We start from the raw sequence: 21,255 nt of genomic DNA on the forward strand, positions 1-21,255 counted from the left end.
GCAGACCTTGGTGACCTTATGACATGATGGGATATTAGGCTTACAAAGTCGACTCATTCCTTTTGTTTTCTTCATTCAAAACATTAATCTTTAACCCAGTGCCTCCCTTTCACTCCCATTTCCATCAAATGTCGGTAATAGGATCTGATACTTGGTGGACAACTTTCTTCATTTTGTCTATCTCCTAATCCATAGCCTCTTCCATAGATTTCACTGTCTAGGAAGGAGAAGATGAAACCTGGACCATCTGCTTTCCTCTTTAGAAATCTCTCTAATCCATCATCTTGCAATTGAAAAGTAGATTCTGTTTGACCCGGTTCTTTTCTGAAACACTGGTGCCAATCTTGTTCTTGGCATAGATCCTACATTCTCAGAAACACATTGAGATGCATAGTTGTATCTTTAGCTTCACATATAATTAATGGAATAAATATTTCATCCCATCCAAAGAAAACATTTCAAGAGTACAGCTGTTAAATTCAGGAAGTAATTAATCAATCAGAAACAAGTAAAAGATTTGTTTGCGGCAGAGAGCAGGAACACCTACACCTGAACACCCGGCTCGCATTGTGGCCCGAGCCTCCCCACAACACGGGGCTGGATTCCAAGGTTCAGATCCTCAGAGACATAACCAACAGGAGTTGTGTTGCCCTTTGTGAAGGAGTCTTGGAATTCACACGGAATGTCTTTCAACATATTCTGTTCATTAGGAGCCAGTCACTAATGTTGACCCATATTCTAGTGGTTTTATGCAATGAATATTTCAAAATTTACGGACACATTTAAAAACCACCTTGATCTGTCCACTGGCCACAATTTTTTATATTCTCCCCACATGGAAAATACACTCATCCCTACACAATACTCGCCACAAGTCTCAATTTAATGGCATCAGGCTCAGGTTCGAAACTAAGATTTTACCATCTTAGTCTGGTGCAAATGGGGATGAAGGGCCTGGGTTTTGGTTTCTAGGATAAAGCCCCTTGAGGACAATTCCTTTCAATATGAAAACATGAGAAAGGAAGACAAGTTATCTACCACCCACACACCCAACATTCTGCTCGACTGCTGAAGTTTCCCCTGCAGAAATAGAAACTGGAAGGCACGTTAGTCCATAGCAATTCTGAAATACAGCCTGATGTGTGCTGTCCATTCTTTGATTAGGACTTAGTCCTAATCATGCCAATGCTTCTCCATGGCCCTTTGCTGTCCCCTGTGAGCTCTTTGTTCTGTCCTTTTCATAAGAAATGACCTGTGCTTGCAGCTCTTCCCTCAGCGTCATTCCTCCACCCAAATGTCTAAGACCCACAGGCCTCCTCTTATTTTTCACTCTCTTGGTTTTTATTAGTCCAAGGTAACAAGGTGGTTTTTTGCTACTTGATTATCCTAAAAACTTGGAGTTGCGTGAGAGTTTATTGGGGTTCGTGCCATTAGAAAAGCCACCGTCATACATCGTTTTGAGATAAGCTCTTGGGCTTCCTGTAGCTGTTGTAGGACCATGCCTTTAAAATTCTTTTCCTCTGAAGAGCCTTCCAGGAATTTAAGGCCCCACCTTAACACTTTCGAAGTCTTGAGGAAGGCTTTACAGTCTTGTCCTCATCCGTAGATCATGTCTTCCTGGGAGCACAGCGAATTTGATCTTCACTCAGAAGCCATTTCTTCATTTTAGCATGATTTGACAACAGGGCATGTGGGAGAGGCTGTAAATGGGAAACACATTTGAACACAATAAGTCCTGGTTCCTTTACAGTTCACAGTCTTTCGTTAGCTCATGTATCTCATGGATTTTACTTGGTTACTTCACAGCAAGAGTCCCCTTTTATCCAGATTTCAGACTCATTTTCTTCACTAGCTGAGAAGTCTTTGTGGCCAGCCCCTTTAGGGGCCCGCAAGCCCCCAATAACCGTCTCTTGGAGGCTCTTGTGGGTGTCGTTCTCATTCTTCTCCACATCCTTTCGGGTTCCATCTACCTCCTGGTGGAAAGGCACTCCTACAGGTTTTAGATTGCTTTTCTTTGTGGCCTCACACCATTTTGAATATCAGTATCAATGCCAGTTGTTCATTGCTGCTCAAGAAACCAACTCAAAAGCTAGTGGCTCAAAACAGCATCTGTTTTGTTCACCAGTGATGCAGTTGAGTGAAGCTCAGTGAGACTAGCTCATTTCTGTTCCACTTGGCATCAGCTGCGTTGCCATGAAGCTGCGAATGAGAATCATCTAAAGGCTGTTACACACACGTGTAGCAGTTGAAGCGGGGTTTTGGCCGGGACGCCCACTGGGGCTGTCTCAGCGCGAACATCTGTAGGAGGCCTCACTGTGTGTCCTGGGCTTCTTCATCTGCACAACATGCTGGCTGGGTTCTCAGGGCGAGCTTCCCGAGAGAAAGTCAGATGGAAGCTGTATCACATTTTCTGCCGCAGGCATAGCATTCTCACAGCAGTTCTGCCCTATTCCATGCACTAGAATCCAGTTACTTTTTAAGGCAAGCACATATTAAAAGGGAGGGAATTTCATGGAGAAATGTCAAGAATTTGTAGCCATGTTTTAAAAACACTACATCCATCCACTCTCCTCATCTTACCAAATAAGCATTGTATCTACAGGAAAGTAGTTCTACCCAACTCAGTATCACTGAAATCCCAGCAGATTTGTTGTTGTTATTATTGCTGTTTAGGATGTTCTTGTATATTGTGGAAAGAGAGGATTACAAGATAGCATTATCGAATTAAGACACATTTTTGTTGTTGAAAAAAATGTAGCGATCATCTCACTAAACATTCACAGTGTGAGATGTAATTTCTCCTTAACCTTGGGAATCATTTCTTCTTGAAAGCAATTCAAATTACCATGAAACATTTGTAGCTGACGGAGGCCTAACTATCTCAAGATGAGTTACTTGTAACTCCCTACAACTTCGTAAGAAATTATCGAGAGTTAAAATGGGGAACAGGTGAGAGACTATCAACTCAGAGGTGACTTACAGTCATTTTATAGAAGAAAAACATGAACCAATCATTCAGGAAATCGTAGAAAATCAAGTACAGATGTTGTGTGGCAAAGTCGATGACAATAAAGGATACATTTTTGAGTCTCCTGGTGCTTTTCTCTTTGTTCTTCATTCTGAGTAATTCAAGTTTCCACATTCTAAGGATCTACTACAGTATCGATGACGTTTTATGGCAACTGAGTTTATTTCACAAATTGATACTGGTTTGGGGTTAGACTATTCTCAGTCAACTTCCTTCGTAACCAAATCATACTATCTTACTCATTCACAATGATGCTCTCAAAGCAAAACTGGAAACTGCATCTTCAGAATGTCTCCATCTCTGGGGTGGCCAGTTGGCTCCATGGTTAGAGCATCGTGCTGGTTCCAATCCTTGCTAACCAAGGTTGCTGGTTCGATTCCCACATGGTCCAGTTAGCTACACCCTCCACAACTAGGTTGAAAACAATGGCTGGAGCTTGGAGCTGAGCCCCCAGTGAGCGGCCGGCCAGTTGGTTCAGTGGTTAGAGCGCAGTGCTCATAACACCAAGGTTGCCTGTTCGATTCCTGCATGGGTCTGTGAACTGTACCCTCCATAACTAGTAGATTGAAGAGAACAATTTGACTTGGAGCTGAGCTGCGCATCCCACAACTAGATTGGAAACTGTTACTTGACAGGGACCTGATGGGTCCTGGAAAAAACACTGTTCCCCAATTATAAAAAAAAAATTTGTTTTAAAAAGTTTTTTTATAAAAAGATATTTATGTTTTGTTGAAGAAAATCAATCTTAAACAGGAGTTATTATCTATGAAAGGAGTACAAAAGTCATGTGAAAAAGTAGAGAATAAAAAGAGTGGAGATAAAAATTATTAAACCTCAAAATTCATATAGTCACGAATGTGGTAGAAAAGAGTGAAGCAGACCACAGTAAATTCTGGGATATTGAAGATTGAGCAAGACAGGATGTAGTAGAAAAATTTTTTCAAATCTATTTTTGCAGGTTAATTCATTGATTTTTAACACGCCTTAATTCATTTTGCTGCAAATTACGTTTTCGATATGCATAGTGTATGTGATTCTTCTACTCCCCTTCATGGCAGTTGTTTTTATTTTATTTTTTTTACATTTCTGGAACTAAGGTGGTATTTGCTTCTCCTTTTAAATATTTCAGTTCCCATCATTATTGTCACTCAGTTGATCTTTGAGATTTGTTCTTTCTGCAAAATCATTTGATTTGTAAGACCAATTGATATAAAACAAGACTATTAGGAAATAAGGAAAATAAAATGCACCATATTCTTAGATTATTAAGTCATATTGTTCAATTTTTAAAATTTAATATTGATTCTCTTATTGGAATAGTCAAATGAGATGATTCAAAGTATTTTCATGATTCAGATTTATTTCATTCTGTATTGATGACAAATATTTTAAACATCAGCTTTTTTTACATTTAAATTGCCCTCCAAATCATTGACTTATACTAAAGAATACAAATAGACTGTAATTATTCAGTTTATAATTATTTTTAAAATGTATCCTTTCTGTTGGCTTTAGGAACCAGCAGCATCTCAAAAAAACCTACACCCGTTAAATGTCCATGATGGCGCTTCCGTAAGTGACATGGAACTCAGAATTAAACGTCTGGAATCTGAACTCTCCAAAGTGGAAACTTCTCGTAAAATAGAATTCGAAGAATGTAAACACCTCTACCTAGAGGAATTAAAACTTAGAACAGCAGCGGAAAACAAACTAAACAAGTAAGTGTAAACAAAGTCAGAGAAAATCAATCGAGCTCATTAATTTGCCTCTAAAGTATAATTTTTTTTTATAATATAGTCCAATTTATTGATAATTTCTTTGATAATAAATGGTGTTTTTTTTTACTAATTTTATTGGGGTGACAATTGTTAGTAAATTTACATAGATTTCAGGTGTACAATTCTGTATTACATCGTCTATAAATCCCATTGTGTGTTCACCACCCAGAGTCAGTTCTCCTTCCATCACCATATATTTGATCCCCTTTACCCTCATCACCCACCCCCCACCCCCTTACCCTCTGGTAACCACTAAATTATTGTCTGTGTCTATGAGTTTTTGTTTCTCATTTGTTTGTCTTGTTCTTTTTGGTTTATATACCACATATCAGTGAAATCATAGGGTTCTCTGCTTTTTCTGTCTGACTTATTTCACTTAGCATTATTCTCTCGAGATCCATCCATGTTGTCACAAATGCTCCTATATCATCTTTCCTTAACGCCGAATAGTATTCCATTGTGTATATGTACCACAACTTCTTTATCCATTCATCTATCGAAGTATAATTTTTATCCAGGCAGATTCCCGAGATTGATAGGAAATGAAAGCTTACTAAATAGTATAATTTTGGAAAATGATGTTAGTGAATAAATTACTTTTAAAATGTTAGTTAGTTCAGGACATTTGCATCTCTCCCCATTTTTGGTTTTACATGATTGTATTTTTCCTTCTCGCGGTTTTCATAGAGTTAATCTGATCTACCAGTCTTTAAGCAAAGTGTTTTTGAAGCTTTATGATTTAGACAACGCTATTTTTTATAAAATTTCTTGTCAGAATTCCCCTAAATAGTTTTTAATGAGGTAACTATTTATTATAAGATAACAACTTAAACCCAAAGGGTTAAGTACTCTGCATATTCTGGCACTTGGTACATGTACTGTCTCCATTGTGCTCTGTGTTATTATCTCTAGAGGTCGCTTTCAGACAAGCTCTTCTTTCTAGTCTTTCTGATGTCCACAAAGGCATATATGTGAAATATAGCAGAGGGTTAACAACGTAGGGGTGAGGGTAGTATAACCCAAGAAGTGGCTAAAAAGATAAGGTGGTGAGCCTGAGGGGGTGTGTGGAAGACAGAAAGCGCAGAGCCCACGCCCAGCGCCTTGGTCACAGTGTTATATTATAAGCTACACGCCTGCGGAGCGGTTTCATTCAGTAGGATCACCCACCAGGCTCCCTCCTTCTCCCCCAGAGGCTGTTGTTCTAAATGACACCTCAGTCCTCAGGGTAATGAGGGCGTTACCCAAGGGCGGTGACAGCAAAGGCTTGAAAATATCTTGGTGGGATTTTTAAAAAATTCTAAACTCGTTTGCTATGTATGTCTCATGGCAATCCTCAAGAATCTTATTGGTTCAGCCATTGCAGAAGGCAGCAAGTATTATCTGTGAAGCCGTCGATTTCACTGATAGCCCGTGTCCTCCCCTCCCTACTTTGAATTTCTTCTTAGTCTGGCATCCCCATAGAAACATATGTGCTTGTTTAGGATAATTTGAAACCTATCCTTGTGCATGGTAGGTCTGCCCTGACGCATTTTCAATGTTAAAATGCTGTTTAATGGGAAATTTATTTTACTATTTATTATGGCAACTTGAAAAAAATGCAAGTCATTCAGGAAAAATAACATTCAAAGCTTTGTGTTTTACAATCTTCACAGTGCTAATGAAAGACTGGCAGAGGCTAGAACCGATGTTCAGGCAAAGGAACAGCCGAAGGAGTTTCTCAGCACTGCTCTTAGGAGGCGAGACCTTGAGCCACCTTGTGTTGGAAGTTTGAATACTGAGTTACTCCTCAGTGGAAATCCTGCTCCAAGAGAAAACTTGGTGATTCCTAAGTCAACCGCATGGGCTTCAAATGACAGCATGGGGTGTTACTGTACCAAGGTTAGTTATATTAGCTTCTTTCCCTTGGGTTTCATATTTCTTTGTTTTTTATTTCTTTGATATAATATTGTTTTGTTTTGTCTTATATATTCATTGGGGTGATATTGTTTAGTGAAATCATATGGGTTTCAAGTGTATATTTCTATAATACATCATCTATGTATTTCACTGTGTGTTCACCATCCGAGTCAGTTCTCCTTCCACCGCCATGTATTTGACCCCCTTTTCCCTCTTCTACCTATCTCTCTCCCCCCTCACCCACTAAGTGTTGTCTGTGTCTATGAGTTTTTGTTTCTTTGTTTGTCGTTGATGAAATTTTGAGTTGTTTCATTGACTAATGCACACGAGGTAAAAGGCATAATTATGTGTGCTAATATACATAGAAAGGAGACAGAAATTTTACAATCTTTTTTTAAGTCCCTAGAGCTCTCATGTGTTAAGAGTTATTTATTATTATTTAATAAATGTAACTAAAGTGATACATTTAAAATGCTTGAAAATTTGCCTTTAAATTTTATTTCAGATGTTAAATATCATTGCCTAATATATGCTTTGAGATGCTTTGGATTCTTAATTGGTTTTAGTTGGAGATGATTCATAAAAATTTTAAAGTTTTGTGCATCCCAGTTTTTCTTCCCCTAAGCGTAAGTGAATGATGGCCGGCCAAACACCTAACCACAAATGGATGTTTATTATTAAATGAAACAGATATAATCCTTTTTATTAATTCGGCAAACTTATAATACTGAAGAAAGATTAGTCTCTGTTTTTACGGTTAAAGTTATCTTCTAACAAGAGAGTATATCGTTAATTTTTATTTTATTCGTAGCACTACCTATTTCAGTGTTTTAAAATGAGTTGCTTCACAGTTGTACATATTCTAAATAGGGACATTAAGCAAATAATTGAATTTTTAAAATGAAGTTCACTTATGTCTATATGTCTTGACAACATTTGGGTAATTGATGAGTAAGGTGGCAGTGCTAGGGAGTCTTTAAATCACAACTCGTTTTCTTCGTGTGACGTGGTTGTTAAAAATACTCATTCTTGAGTTCTTGACCAGCAGGAGTTCTGTTCGGTTCTGTTTCATAGTTTCCATCTCTTTGATAAAGTTCTCCTCCGGGTCATTAATTTTACTCCTGAAGTCATTGAACTGCCTTCTGAGTGTTGTTATATCTCAGTGACATTCTTCATGCTGTTACTTTGTTTTGTTTTACCCTCCAAAATGTTTATTCCATTTAAGCAACATGGAGAATACAGGAAGGAAAGCACAAATCATCTGCTCGGATCAATTGGTCTAATTTATATGCAGCATACAATATAGAAAATTAGTTTAAAACGGTTAGTAGAGGTCAAATTGAGGAGGGCTTTAAGTGAGTTTGATTTTTTTTTCTCTAGGCAGCAGTAGGCATAAAACGGATAATGAAATAATAATTCTTTCATGGGGGAGTATATAATATGTGGCAGAGAGTCTGTTATCTCCTTTGTATTTGAAAAATTAAGTGAAGTATAATGTATGTCGTTAGTTTCAGGTGAACAAGCTTTTCCTGGTTCGTGCTAATCTTTGGCCCTAGAAGTAAATACTGTATGTCTTTTGACTATTGACATATAGTATTTTATATAATATAGTATATAATATACTCAGCTTCTTGCTGGGGCTACAGCTGAAAATAGCTCAGCCCTGTTTCTCTTTGCCCATGACTCGACTGTGTTGAACTGGGTTATTTTAAGCTGAGGGCCAGATTGCTGATTGATAAGTGTTATATATGTGCCTGAAAGTCATCAAGAAGTGCTATTTTTTTGTTTGTTTGTTTTACTGTGCAGATACTAGTTCTGTGTGTCTTCCTTTTTTTTCAGTGAATGAGTATTATTATTTTTAACTCTTTTTTATTATTAGTTTCAGGTGTACAAAACAATGTAATAGTTACACATTTATAATTTGTATGCCTCACATAATGATGACCCCTCTCCCCTCATCAACGACCCCTCTGACATCACATACAGCCATTACATTTCCACTGCCTCTATCCCTCATGCTGTACTCTACTTCTTGTAAACATATATATACATACATGTATATGTGTGTGTGCATAACAATTGTAGTTAACATTAACATTCATTATTGTTCAGCTTCAGCTTCAGGTGTACAGTGCAGTTGTCAGGCATCTACATCATCTCTGAGGTGCTCTCCCTAATGAGACAAGTGTAATCAGATACCCTACAAAATCTTTACATTATTGATTACATTCACCAAATTGACTTTCATATCCCCATGGCAATCTTGGGGTTATCGATTGTGCTTTGTAATCCCCTCACCTTCCCCCTTATTCCCACCCCCCTCCCATCTAGCAACCTTCAGTTTTTCCTCTGTGTCTCTGAGACTGTTTCTGATTAGTTCACTCATTTATTGTTTTCTTTAGATTCCATATATAAGTGAGATCATAAGGTATTTGTCTTTCTCTGTCTGACTTATTTCACTTAACATAATGTTCTCTAGGTCCATCCATATTGTTGCAAATGGTAAGATTTCCTTCTTCTTTATGGCTGCGTAATACTCCATTGTATAAATGTACCACAGTTTCTTAATCCAGTCGTCTACCGATGGGCATTTTGATTGTTTCCATGTCTTGGCTATTGTTATAGAACTGCAATAAACATAGGGGTGCATACATTTTTTTGAATTAGAGTTTTGGATTTCTCCGGATCCATGCCTAGGAGTGGAATTGCTGGCTCATAAGGTAGTTCCAGTCTCAGATTTTTGAGATACCTCCATACTGTTTTCCATAGTGGCTGCACCAATCTGCAATCCCACCAACAGTGCACAAGGGTTCCCTTTTCTCCACATCCTCGCCAGCGCTTGTTGTTTGTTGATCTGTTGACGATAACCATTTTGACTGGGGTGAGGTGGTATCTCATTGTGGTTTTTATTTGCATTTCTCTGATGGTTAGTGAGGTTGAGCCTTTCTTCATATGTCTGTTTGCCATCTGTATGTCCTCTTTAGAAAAATGTCTCCTCATGTCCTCTGCCCATTTTTTAATTGGGTTGATTGTTTTTTGGAGCTGAGTTGCGTGAGTTTTTTAATAAAGTTTGGATATGTCAATGGCAGATATCTTCTCCCATTCAGTAGGACCCTTTTTTGTTTTAATGATGGTTTCTTTACTGTGAAAAAAATGTTTAGTTTGATGTAATCCCATATGTTTATTTTTTCTGTTACTTCCCTTGCCCAAGGGGATGTATCAGTAAAAATCTTACTCCGGGTAATATATGTAAAGTTGCTTCTTATATTTTCTTCTAGGAGTTTTATGGTATGAGATGTTACATTTAAGTTTTTAACCCATTTTCAATTTATTCTTGTATATGGTGTAAGGAGGTGGTCCAGCTTCATCTTTTTGCATGTGTCTGTCCAGGTTTCCCAGCACCATTTATTGAAAAGACTGTCTTTACCTCACCGTAAATTCTTGCTTCCATTGTCGTAGATTAAATGGCCATATAGGCGTGGATTTATTTTTGTTCCGCTTGTGTGTTCACTGTTAACTTGTCTTCTAAGTCGCTGATTCGATTCTCTGACTCATCTAACCCACTGGTAATTCCTTGAAGCGTGTGCTTTATTTCACTTGTTATATTCTTTCGTTCTAACTGGTTGTTCATTATGATTTCTCTATCCTTCTTTATGTCGTCACTAAGCTCTTTAAACATTCTTATCATCAGTGTTCTGAACTCTGTCTCTGATAGGTTGGTTACCTCTATTTCATTTGGTTCCAATTCTGGAGGTTTCTTCTGTTCTTTTATTTGGGACATGTTTCTTTGTTTCCCCATTCTGGTTGACTCTCCGTGTTTGCTTCGATGTATTAGGTAGATCCCCTAGGATTCTCGGTCTTTGCTGGGTTATCTTATGTAGTGTGTGTCCTTTATATCTGACTTGCACCACTTCCCTATTCTCCTGTGCGTATGCTCCAAAGGTGACCCTGGTGTTGTGCATATTGTCCCGTGGAAAGTTGAACTTTCATTGCTTTTGGCTGGTCAGTAGGTGGGGTTATTCCTAGGCTGCCTAGTTGTGAGACTTAGCTCTGCCCTCGGTGGATGATCTGCTGCGTGAGGGTTGACCACTCCGATTAGACTTGGCCTCTATGGGCTCTTGTGCCTGTAGAGAATTCCCTCTGGGTGTGTCACTTGTAGGTCAAACCCAATAATACTCTGGTTGGGTCTGGAGTTGGTGTCAGGAGGTGTTGAATCTTGTGACTCTTGGGCTGGGCCCTGGGGTAGGGCAATTTCAGAACAAAGCCAATCACCAAGCACAACAGCAACAACAAAGTCAAAACCAAACACACTCACGTGTGAAAACAACCAATAACCCACACTCAACACAGGCAAAAATATCAAAGATACAAAAAAAAACAAAACAAAACAAAAAACGCAGCGCCAGTCTTGGCTTAAGCCCACTAAGTAATCTCCAGGCCGTCCTCTGCTGTACCAGAGAGTCCTCTGTGTATTGTTCAGGCGGAGCCGGTCACCTGGTGCCCAGAGTGACCCTGGGATGGCAGTTGTAGATGAGTGGGGCTATCGGGTCTGGATGGTAGCTTCTACAAAGTCAGTGCAGTTTCTGCTCTTGCCTGCACATATGCGCACTGAGAATAACACAACCAGCCCTGTGCCCAGGTCTCCTGAGTCTTAGGTCACTTCTTCCGTGTGTGTGTGCGTGCGTGCATGTGTGCGTGTGTGGTGGGAGATTTCTGAGCTGCTGAAAGCCCAGAGCTGCGACTGCTGCCTACTGCTAACCCCTGGGCATGTATCCAGAGTTGTAATTGCCCTGCCCTGGGCTGGTCAGAAAAGGTGGGGACTGGGGATGGAGGAGTCTTCTCTCTCTCAGCCCAGCAGTGTCACACACTTCCCAGCTTCTTCCCTGGGTCACAGTAGCTACAAACCGGGTCCTCCCAGATCCTGAGCACTATGGGTCCTCTGTAATCTGACACTACTCCTCAGATCAGAGGCCAGCGTGAGTCTCTGGAAGGGTGGGGGTAGGATTGGGAGAGTCAGGGGAGGGGCCCAGGTAGGTGTTTACTTCCTTTGTCCCACCTAGGGCCCAGCTGGGGGTCTCAGCTGAGGTGACTGCCTCAAACTCTGCATATGCTGCTCTCTGGGCAGGGAGATGAGCTGTGGGACACAGGGAAAGAGCCCACCTCCTGGCTCCTGTGGTCTCTGTTCTGTCCTGGGACCACCTGCACCTCCGCAGCCATGGATGCGGGCCACGTCTCCCTTCCCACTTCCCCTGCTCGCCCAGTTTGCCCACCTTCAAGTCATCCTCCTACAAGTCTCTTAGCTGTTCTGTGTGATGAGCAGAGAGCATGACTGCTGTTTTGAAATCTCGGTCACAGAGATCACAATCTTCCGTAACTTTGACTTGGTTTCTGGAGAAGTGTCATCTTCTCTCAGTGTTAACCATGTCACCTTGCTTCTTCATGCTGCTGAATGGCTTGTTCCTCTACAGGCACATTTGAAGTAGTGAATACTTTCTTATGTAGGTACATTTCGATTTGAACAATTAAACAGATATATAATCAGAGGTCTTTCTTTTGTTTTCAGTAGATGGTACAATAGTGTAGTTTCTGTTTTCTCCCAGAGGTGCTCCTTGAGTATGGGAGGTCCAGGGGCGGGGGCTTAGCTGTGGGTGTGGGAGTCCAAGCATGGGTGACCAGGGAGATGGGTGTTGCAACTGTATCCAGGTCTCCAGGGTCTCTGGTCACCACCACCACTCAGGTGGGGGAAGTGGGTGGTTGAGGGGAGCCTGTTCTTGCGCCCGCTGAGCTGCTACCTGGTTCCCTATGTCTACTGGTAGCACTGTGTGTGGTCGTGAGACTGGAGAATTGTTTCTGCTGCTGCTACTGGTCCCTGGTGGTGCCAGCACTGCTGCATCTGGAGAGGGGTGGGGGGATGCTGCTGCTGCCCCGCTTAGCCTCCCCTGGTCAGTGATGTGGGAGCTGCACCCCGTCCCCTCCACCGCCACTGCCTTTGCTGGGGCTTCAGGCTCAGCCTTGTCCCCCTGGAACTGCAGCTGTGGGCTGTCCCTGTGCTTTCCTCCATCCTGCCTCCCTTTCACATCCAGTGCACCCTCCTTCCCTTTTACAGATGCGTGGTCTTTTAAGGAATCGTAGTGTGCTGAGCAGAAGATCCTTTCTTGGGCTATAGATGCCCGATGAGTTGTAGATATCGTGGAGATAGAAAGGGGTCTCTCTTGACATGATGTTTACATCATTCCAAAGGATATCCATTTTGATCAATGCAGGGTGGTTTGTGGTTTTGATGGTGTTTTGTGGCCTTCTTAATGCAGAGAAACATAGCACAGGCCTGTGCTAAATGGGACTCCAACCTTGTGTTTTCATTTAGCTTCCCCTTAATAAATCATAGGAGAACAAAGCCAAGGATTTTCGGACAGCCCTTCGGCTAAATGGAGTCCAAGTCCTTCAAAGAGGTGAACCTGGAGGAAGGACTGGGTACAAAAAGAAAGTGAATGGCCAACGCTTCTGTAAATTCTTAAGCATGATGCACAATTAAAATGTTCTCAGTGGTTTCACCACAGAAATCAGAAGATGAAAGAGTGTAAAGGCAGAAGCAATGAGAGAGAATATGCTTGTGGACATTTTTCCTTTAATTATTTTTTGGTAGGAAAGAGGTGTTTAGTTTTCAGTATTTCCTCATAAATTGGAAAATTGTTTATGTTAAAGTCAATGCCCTCATTCCAAGGCCAACGTTGTTCCCTTGTGAGGCGTTGGGTTGCCCAATCATGCAAGGCTGAATAAGAGATGGAAAAGCCCCACTCTGTCAAGATCCAGAGATAAGTGTCCCAAATCACTAGGGAACACTGGAAGGACTGATGATGCAATTGTGATGATGTGAGGTTGGACACAAGTGTACTAGATGGTAAAGAGAAATCTGTTTTGTGTTTCCAATTTCGCTATACTTAACCCCCACCATGAATAATACCTGTGTTGGTTTATATTGGTCAGCCAAATTTGATTCTGAGGAAAAGACAAGTCATTTTAAGGAAGAATTTCCTCAACTTGAGTTTGCTTTCTTTAACTCATGATTTTCTCCTTCAAGTTCCCTTTTCTGTGTTTAGAAATGTTTATGCTTTATAAATTGAGTGTGTTTGACTTCTGTTAATAGGACTTGTGATATTAATCTGTCTTTATTTTTATTAATGACTTTAAAGCTAATACTTGAGTTAGAAAGCTACTATTTTGTTTCTCATGCTTTAACATTATTGAGCTACATGATAAAGTTTTACATATTCATTTTCTTTGAGTTGTACTCAGAAATTGATGGAATTTTCCGGAATATGAGGTAGTAGCTGGCATAGCACGCTAGCCTCAATAGGGAGACTTATCCCATTCCTGGCCCGCAGCTCCTTGGTTTGGTGACCTCAGGTGACCTATATAATCTCTGTGAGTCTTGGTTGCCTCTTATGCAAAATTAGGGACTTTCACTAAATAAGTGTCTTTCAGACCTGAAAAATATTCTTTTTATCAAAGAATAGTACTGTTCTTTGAGAAAATTTTTTTTGTTTAATGACTGTGTTTACCCAAAAATAAGACCTAGCCGGACAATCAGCTCTAATGTGTATTTTGGAATAAAAATTAATGTAAGATGCGTCACATCATGTCACATCATATCATATATCATACGCGGTCTTATATCATAGTAAAATAAGACCGGGTCTTAATTAATTTTTGTTCCAAAATGCATTAGAGCTGATTGTCTAGCTAGGTCTTATTTTCGGGGAAACACGGTATATAAAAACAGAGACCAAGGGTGGCCAGATGCCTCAGTTGGTTAGAGTGCAAGTTCTTAACAACAAGGTTGTGGGTTCGATTCCCACATGAGCCAGTGAACTGCGCCCTCCACCACTAGATTGAAAACAATGGCTTGCACTTGGAGATGAACCATGGTGGGCAGCCGGTTGGCCCAGTGGTTGGAGCACTGTGCTCATAACACCAAGGTTTACAGTTCGATTCCCACATAGACCCGTGGGAAGCAATGGGTTGAGCTTGGAATTGGGCTGCTGGTGGGGAGCCTGTTGGCTCAGTGGTTGGAGCGAGGTGCCCATAACACCAAGGTAACCGGTTCAAGTCCCACATTGGCAAGTGAGATGCACCATCCACAACTAGATTGAAAAAAAGAACAATTTGACATCCGGGAAAAGCAAACTGTTCCTCAGTAGTCCCCAATTAACACAAAACAAACCAAAGCAGAGATGTGTAGAGCTACCTAGCTAAAGGAGGGATGCAGACTCCTAAGCGGTGCTATCCCGTGGGTGTCCCCAGTGGAACCTGAGCTTTCTCTGAGACGTAGTCTAGTGAGAACTGCCAGTAATGAGAAAATCTTTCTAGTTGATATCCTTTGAATTAAAGTTTGCTGATACATTTTTTATGTATAATTTTCTCACCTTTGTATATATTTGATAAATGGAAAAGTATAAATAAGACTGCAGATATGTTGTCCTTATTAATGTTGGACTTCAAGCTACTTCCACCATCTGAACACACTCCTCACCTGGAAATAAACATACCGTGTTTCACCGAAAATAAGACATAGCTGGACCATCATCTCTAATGTGTCTTTTGGAGCAAAAATTAGTATAAGACCTGGTCTGATATTATTTTATATTACATAAGACCCATTCTTATATTATGTTAAAATAATACCGGGTCTTATATTAATTTTTGCTCCAAAGGTCGCATTAGAGCTGATGGTCCAGCTACATCTTATTTTCGGGGAAACACGATAGAAAGTGCTGAAGTAAATATTTAAGAAAAGAGCTGTTTTGGGGGAAAATAATAATAACGGTACATTGGTAGTTCCTTAATTCAAGTCGTGTAAAAATGTGATTTACATTTTATATTGTTGATTAACAATAACTTAAAACTGTTTCATGAAAGTCCTCTCCCTTCCTATGGTATTTAGTTATTGATTTTACACGGCCTGTCTGGTGATGTTGTTGTCACATTATTCACGTTATAAACCCTGTCTATCAAGCCATTCACAAAAAAAAGTGTTATGCAAATATTGGAAAACAAATTTGTCTTCCCCTGTCGGTGCCTGCCGACGAGACGAACAGTCCCTGAAGTGGGGAGTGAGGATTGAGAAAAAATAGAAGAGAGACAAAGATGGGATCGGGAGGGCAGGCAATTCTAAGTAGACTGCCGCAGTTCTAAGTAGACTGCTTCAGATCTAAGTAGGATGCCTGAGCTCAAGTTTATTTTTGCAGCTTATATACTCTGGGCATCAAAAAGTAACAGAACTGTCTGCAATCTAGTAGTTACAATAAAGGTAATACACAAGGGCCTGTTTTTTGGCCAGCTCCACACTTCCTGACCTTGTCTAGTTCTGTGTTCTCAAAGTAGCAAGTTTTGCCTTGCTGGGAGCACAAACCACTCAAGGAAGTCAAAGGTTCAACATTTCACAAAACAACACCTGCTAGCACTTCAGCACGGTTTCCCACAGGTCCCCCTTTTTTGTTATATATATATATATACATATATATATATATATATATATATATATATATATATATATATATATATATATAATTAACACATGTGTTGCGCCTGGCTTAGGTGGTTGGTACAGATATGTCCATTTACCCGTCATAGGAGACCATCCCTCTAGTGAACGGTTCCTGTCTTAGGTTATGTACATTCTTACCAAATCCTTACCCGTCTTTGGCTGCCGACCCATTGTAGGGGCTTTATACACGGGTGTCAGTGACACGTTGAACCTGGGCAGATAATCTCAACTCATGAACCTTTGTTTGGAGATCGATGAAGCCCTTGAGTATTATCTTTCTGAGCAACGGAGTAAAACACATGAATAGAAGAACACCAACAAAGATTATTACAAAAGGCAGTAGCAAATGGAACAGAGCTAGAAAGGAGGGGAATTCTCCTCTGAGGTCCGAGTACCAAGGACCTGAAATGTTAACAGGTACCATAATGAAAGATGGTCAGTGGAGAACTACAGCTCTACTTTTGTCATTTGACCAATTGATGCTATTACTTAGGTTACACTGTATACAAGATACATTAAACTGGACCCCGTCAATAGGGGTGATGTTAGAATTTCCAATCATAAGCACATATGGAGCCTTGACACAAGCAGTGGTATTGCCTTCTACCTTGCCTCGACCCTCGTCCATACTCATAGTCACTGTATCCATTGCTCCCACTAGTTTCCAAATATGTCTTGGGGGCCGGGAGGTATACTGTCTCCAAAGGATGGATCTGCTGTTTTTTCTGTTCTCCTCACCGCAAGGACCATGGGCTTGTGGTGGAGGTGGGGATTTTATCCCTGATGTTTTTCCATCCTGCTGGCTGATGGAATGTGACACTCTGTCCTTGGTTGTCTCCGTGAATTGTCTGGCTGCCCACACGGAAACATCCGGTAACGTTGACAGTCTTTGCGAAGCATATGAGGAGTCCTATGCCTAAGCCGGTATGATTGAATCCAACAGCTTGTAGGACGGCAGGAGCAAATGGATGTCCTAATAGCCTAGTGTCATTTGTCCCACCAATGACTTCAGGCCCGTTCCACACAGTGGGGTGTAGCATGGGAGGGTCAGGAACATATGCCCAGTATGTCTCACCCTGAGGCATCTGCGCAACCAACAGGATCTCGAAGAGGCTCATCAGCAAGCCGCACCAACCTCTCAGGCAGCCACCGCGCACCTCCATTGCCCTGTGAATAAACACAAACATGCCCTCGTCCCCAAATTAGGACTGGGTCTGGCCCATGCCACTGGTTAGTAACTGGATCCCGCCATCTCACTTGGGCATAATCTTGTTCAGTGTTAGGATGCCAGAAACGATCTGCGGCAGATCTGCCACGCGCATCCAGGTTTAAAAATTTAGAACAAAGAGTGTGATTAAGGATTGTATGTGGGGAGATGGGGTAGACTCTAACGCTGCTGCCACACATTCTTGACATAGAGTAGGGCTTTAGCCATACCTTGGGGCAGCACCAGCCATTGATATCTCTTCATAGGTTCTTGTAAGTTAGTTGAAGCAAACCTTTTACAGTCCTTGGGGCACAATGGTATGGTATAAAAACAATCCTTTAAAGCCAGGATTCTCTTATATGTGTTTTGGGGTATAGCAGAAGGATTAGGCAATCCTGGTTGTAAAGCCCCCATGAGCTCCATAGTCTCATTTATTTTTCTCAAATCTTGTGACAACCTCCATTTACCTGATTTTTTCTTAATTACAAATATTGGAGATTTCCATGGAGAGTTAGAAAGTGCTGTATGTCCCTTATCGAGTTGCTCCTATTCCAGCAACCTTGCAGCCTGTATCTTTTCTGATGCTAGGGGCCACTGTTCTACCCAAACAGGTGCGTCGCTTTTCCAAGTGATAGCATCTGCATGGGGTACAGGAGGAGTAGTGACCCCCGTTAAAAATATCCCCAGCCAGCTCTCTGTGGTAAGGGCGAGGGAAAGATAGGCTCTTTTCTCCCTTGTCCAGAGGGACCTGAGCCATCTCTAGGCAGGAGTCCCTGATGGAACATCATCTTAGTGACCTGTTGATTAGGGCTGTACAGGTAAACTCCCATCTGACTCATGACATCTCTGCCCCATAGATTGACAGGCAATCCTGCCACTATGTATGGTTGAAAGGATCCTTCATGTCCCTCTTGATCTTTCCACAACAATATATCACTGCTCAGTTCTGGTGATTGAGATTGTCCTATGCCTTGTAACTGGGTTACTGTTTGCTGCTTTGGCCAGTGGCTAGGCCACTGATCTGCAGTTAAAACAGAGACATCGGCCCTGTGTCTAAAAGGCCCATGAAGGAACGGCCGTTAATGGATAGTGGTAATTCTGGCCTGGTGGTGAATGGCCTGGACCCAATAAGCATCTGATGAACCAAGGCCCGCGTCGCCTCGGGATTTATGGCCTGCTGTTTTACCCGGTTTGACATGTGGAATTAACAATGATTGTGCTATGCGTGGGCCCTTATCGATCACTGAAGTGCCTCCAGGCGAATGTGTCGTAATCTTGATCTCTCCTGTATAATCCATATCCACAACTCCCGGAGCAACCAATATCCCTTTCATGGTAATACTACTCCTTCCTAGGATTAGTCCCACAGTTTGTGGAGGCAGAGGCCCAAAGACCCCTGTAGGAATAGCTCGCATTCCCATCTCAGGTGTTAGTATTGTGTAGGCGGCGCTACTGAGGTCCAATCCTGCGCTGCCTGGGGTTGCTGGGAAGAGTTCCTGAATGGATTTCCCTGGTGGGGGACCAACTGCGGCAGCGCCCCATAGCATTGTTGCGGGGCCTGGGGCTGGCCCCTCTTCCTGTTTCCTGGAAGAAGAGGATTACCGGAGGCATCCCTCTTAGATTTACATGCATTGGCCCAGTGTTTACCTCTCTTACATTTTGGGCATAATCCAGGTTGTTTTGGGCCCTCCTTCCTTTGAGGCTGACCTTGTTTATTAGGGAAGTTTTTGATCATATGGCCCGGCTGTCCACACCCAAAACAGATGCCCTGTCCCTTTATTTTCTTTTGTTGTTGTTGTTGGAATAAAATTTCTCTAACAGTCTTTCCTTGCAAAGCAGCGGCCATTGCAAGACCCTGTGTATAAGAAGGTCCTATTTTTGAGCACAACCAGACATAATCTGACAAGTCACTCTTATTTTTGTAAGGTCATAATGCAGCCTGGCATGCAGAATTAGCATTCTCAAAAGCGAGCTATTTAACTAACAGCATGCTGGCATCTGAGTCTCCCAGAATTCTTCCAGCCGCCTGCATTAATCGCGAAAGGAAGTCTTGGAAAGTCTCATCAGGCCCCTGGATAATTTTAGAGAGGTCCTCAGAACGTTTTCCAGGCATAGGAAAATTTTTGCATGCACGCCTGGCGGCAGCACTTGTTTGTGCATAAGCAGCCGGGTCAAAATTTAATTGTGTTTGCAAGTCTCTATAAGGTCCTTCACCTGCCAACATATCAAAGGAGATAGGAATGTTTTGTGTCTGATTTATCTCTGCAGTACTCTGACAGAATTCTGCAAAGTCAGACTGCCATAAGATATAGTCCCCTCCTGATAAGCAAGCCCTAGCAAGTTGCTTCCAATCACTAGGCGGCAGGGCTTCTGTAGCTAGTGATTCTAGCAGGGCCTGGGTGAACGGGGCATTAGGACCATATTGAGAACATGCCATTTTTAATTCTTTTAAACTTTTGAATGCAAAAGGCACATGGTCTCGGACAGGATTTCCTTGTGCGTCCTGTCTTTCTATCACTGGAAATGCCAACCCAGAATCTCCAGTATCTTCCCCTAACTTGCAGGCGGTTTGCAAAACCTTACGCAGAGGAGAATCACGAGGGCAAGTCTGTTCTGCCTGCCTCGATTGTACCATCTGCACCTGCACAGAGAGGGAGGCAATTGCTGACTGCAATCCATCAATCTCTGCCTGGAGAGGATTCAGATGTCCTGTCTTAGCACCTGTTTCTGTCTGAACCACCCCATTATAATCTTCAGGGTCATGATATCGAGGACCGGCTTCCTCTAGGCCTTCCTCATCTAGGCCCTCCTCACCTTGGGGGTCCAGTCCGTTTAGCACACTTTTAACATTTGAGTAAAAGACATTCTGCTTTTACCCTGTCCCATGATTTTTTACTCCCGACTGTGGTATCTCACCGCACCCCTTACCTTATGTGACGCGTCTCAGCTCCTTGCGGTGTCCTTCACTTTATCCCCAGTATTCAGGTCCCTGTTCGGGCGCCACTTGTCGGTGCCTGCCGACGAGACTAACAGTCCCTGAAGTAGGGAGTGAGGGTTGAGAAAAAAGAAGAGAGACAAAGATGGAATGGGGGGGAGGGGAGGAGGGGGGGCAGGCAATTCTAAGTAGACTGATGCAGTTCTAAGTAGAATGCCTCAGTTCTAAGTAGAATGACTCACCCCAAGTTTATTTTTGCAGCTTATATACTCTGGGCCTCAAAAAACTAACAGAACTGTCTGCAATCTAATAGTTACAATGTTGGGATACACAAGGGCTTGTTTTTTGGCCAGCTCCACACTTCCTGACCTTGTCTGGTTCTGTGTTCTCAGAGTAGCAAGTTTTGCCTTGCTGGGAGCACAAACCACTCAAGGAAGTCAAAGGTTCAACATTTCACAAAATGACATCTGCTAGCAATTCAGCACGGTTTCCCACATTAGTGTATTCAAAGCTTTATGCAGTCATCATCACAGTCAGTTTTACAACATTTTCATCACCCTGGAAAGTATCTGTGTACTGTTAGCCTTCACCGTGTGCCCGTCTGCCCTTCCCACTCTTCCTAGCCCTAGGGAACCACTAGTGAACTCTCTGCTCCATATTGTGGTTTTGATGTATTTTCTGATGACTAATGATGCTGAGCAATCTTTTCACATGCTTATTGTCCATTTGTATAACTTCTTTGAAGAACTGATTATTCAATTCCATTGCCCATTAAAATTGGTTTGTCTTTGTCTTGTTGAATTGTAAGAATTCTTTATATATCCTAGATACAAATCGCTTATCAGATATAGGATTTTCAAATATTTC

At 41.7% G+C, this 21,255-nt stretch overlaps 1 protein-coding gene across 1 annotated transcript in view; it reads left to right on the forward strand.

Moving 5' to 3' along the window:
• LOC308503932 (ankyrin repeat domain-containing protein 26-like) overlaps nucleotides 1-21,255 on the forward strand; it is a 78,663-nt gene that overhangs the window by 35,840 nt on the left and 21,568 nt on the right. Inside the window, exons 13-14 of the mRNA XM_081063725.1 lie at nucleotides 4,544-4,746; nucleotides 6,459-6,684. Of these exons, the coding sequence (XP_080919851.1) occupies nucleotides 4,544-4,746; nucleotides 6,459-6,684 (429 nt within the window). The remainder of the gene's footprint in view (nucleotides 1-4,543; nucleotides 4,747-6,458; nucleotides 6,685-21,255) is intronic.

Source organism: Rhinolophus hipposideros (genome assembly GCF_964194185.1).
Source record: "Rhinolophus hipposideros genome assembly, chromosome: 2".
NCBI lineage: Eukaryota > Metazoa > Chordata > Mammalia > Chiroptera > Rhinolophidae > Rhinolophus > Rhinolophus hipposideros.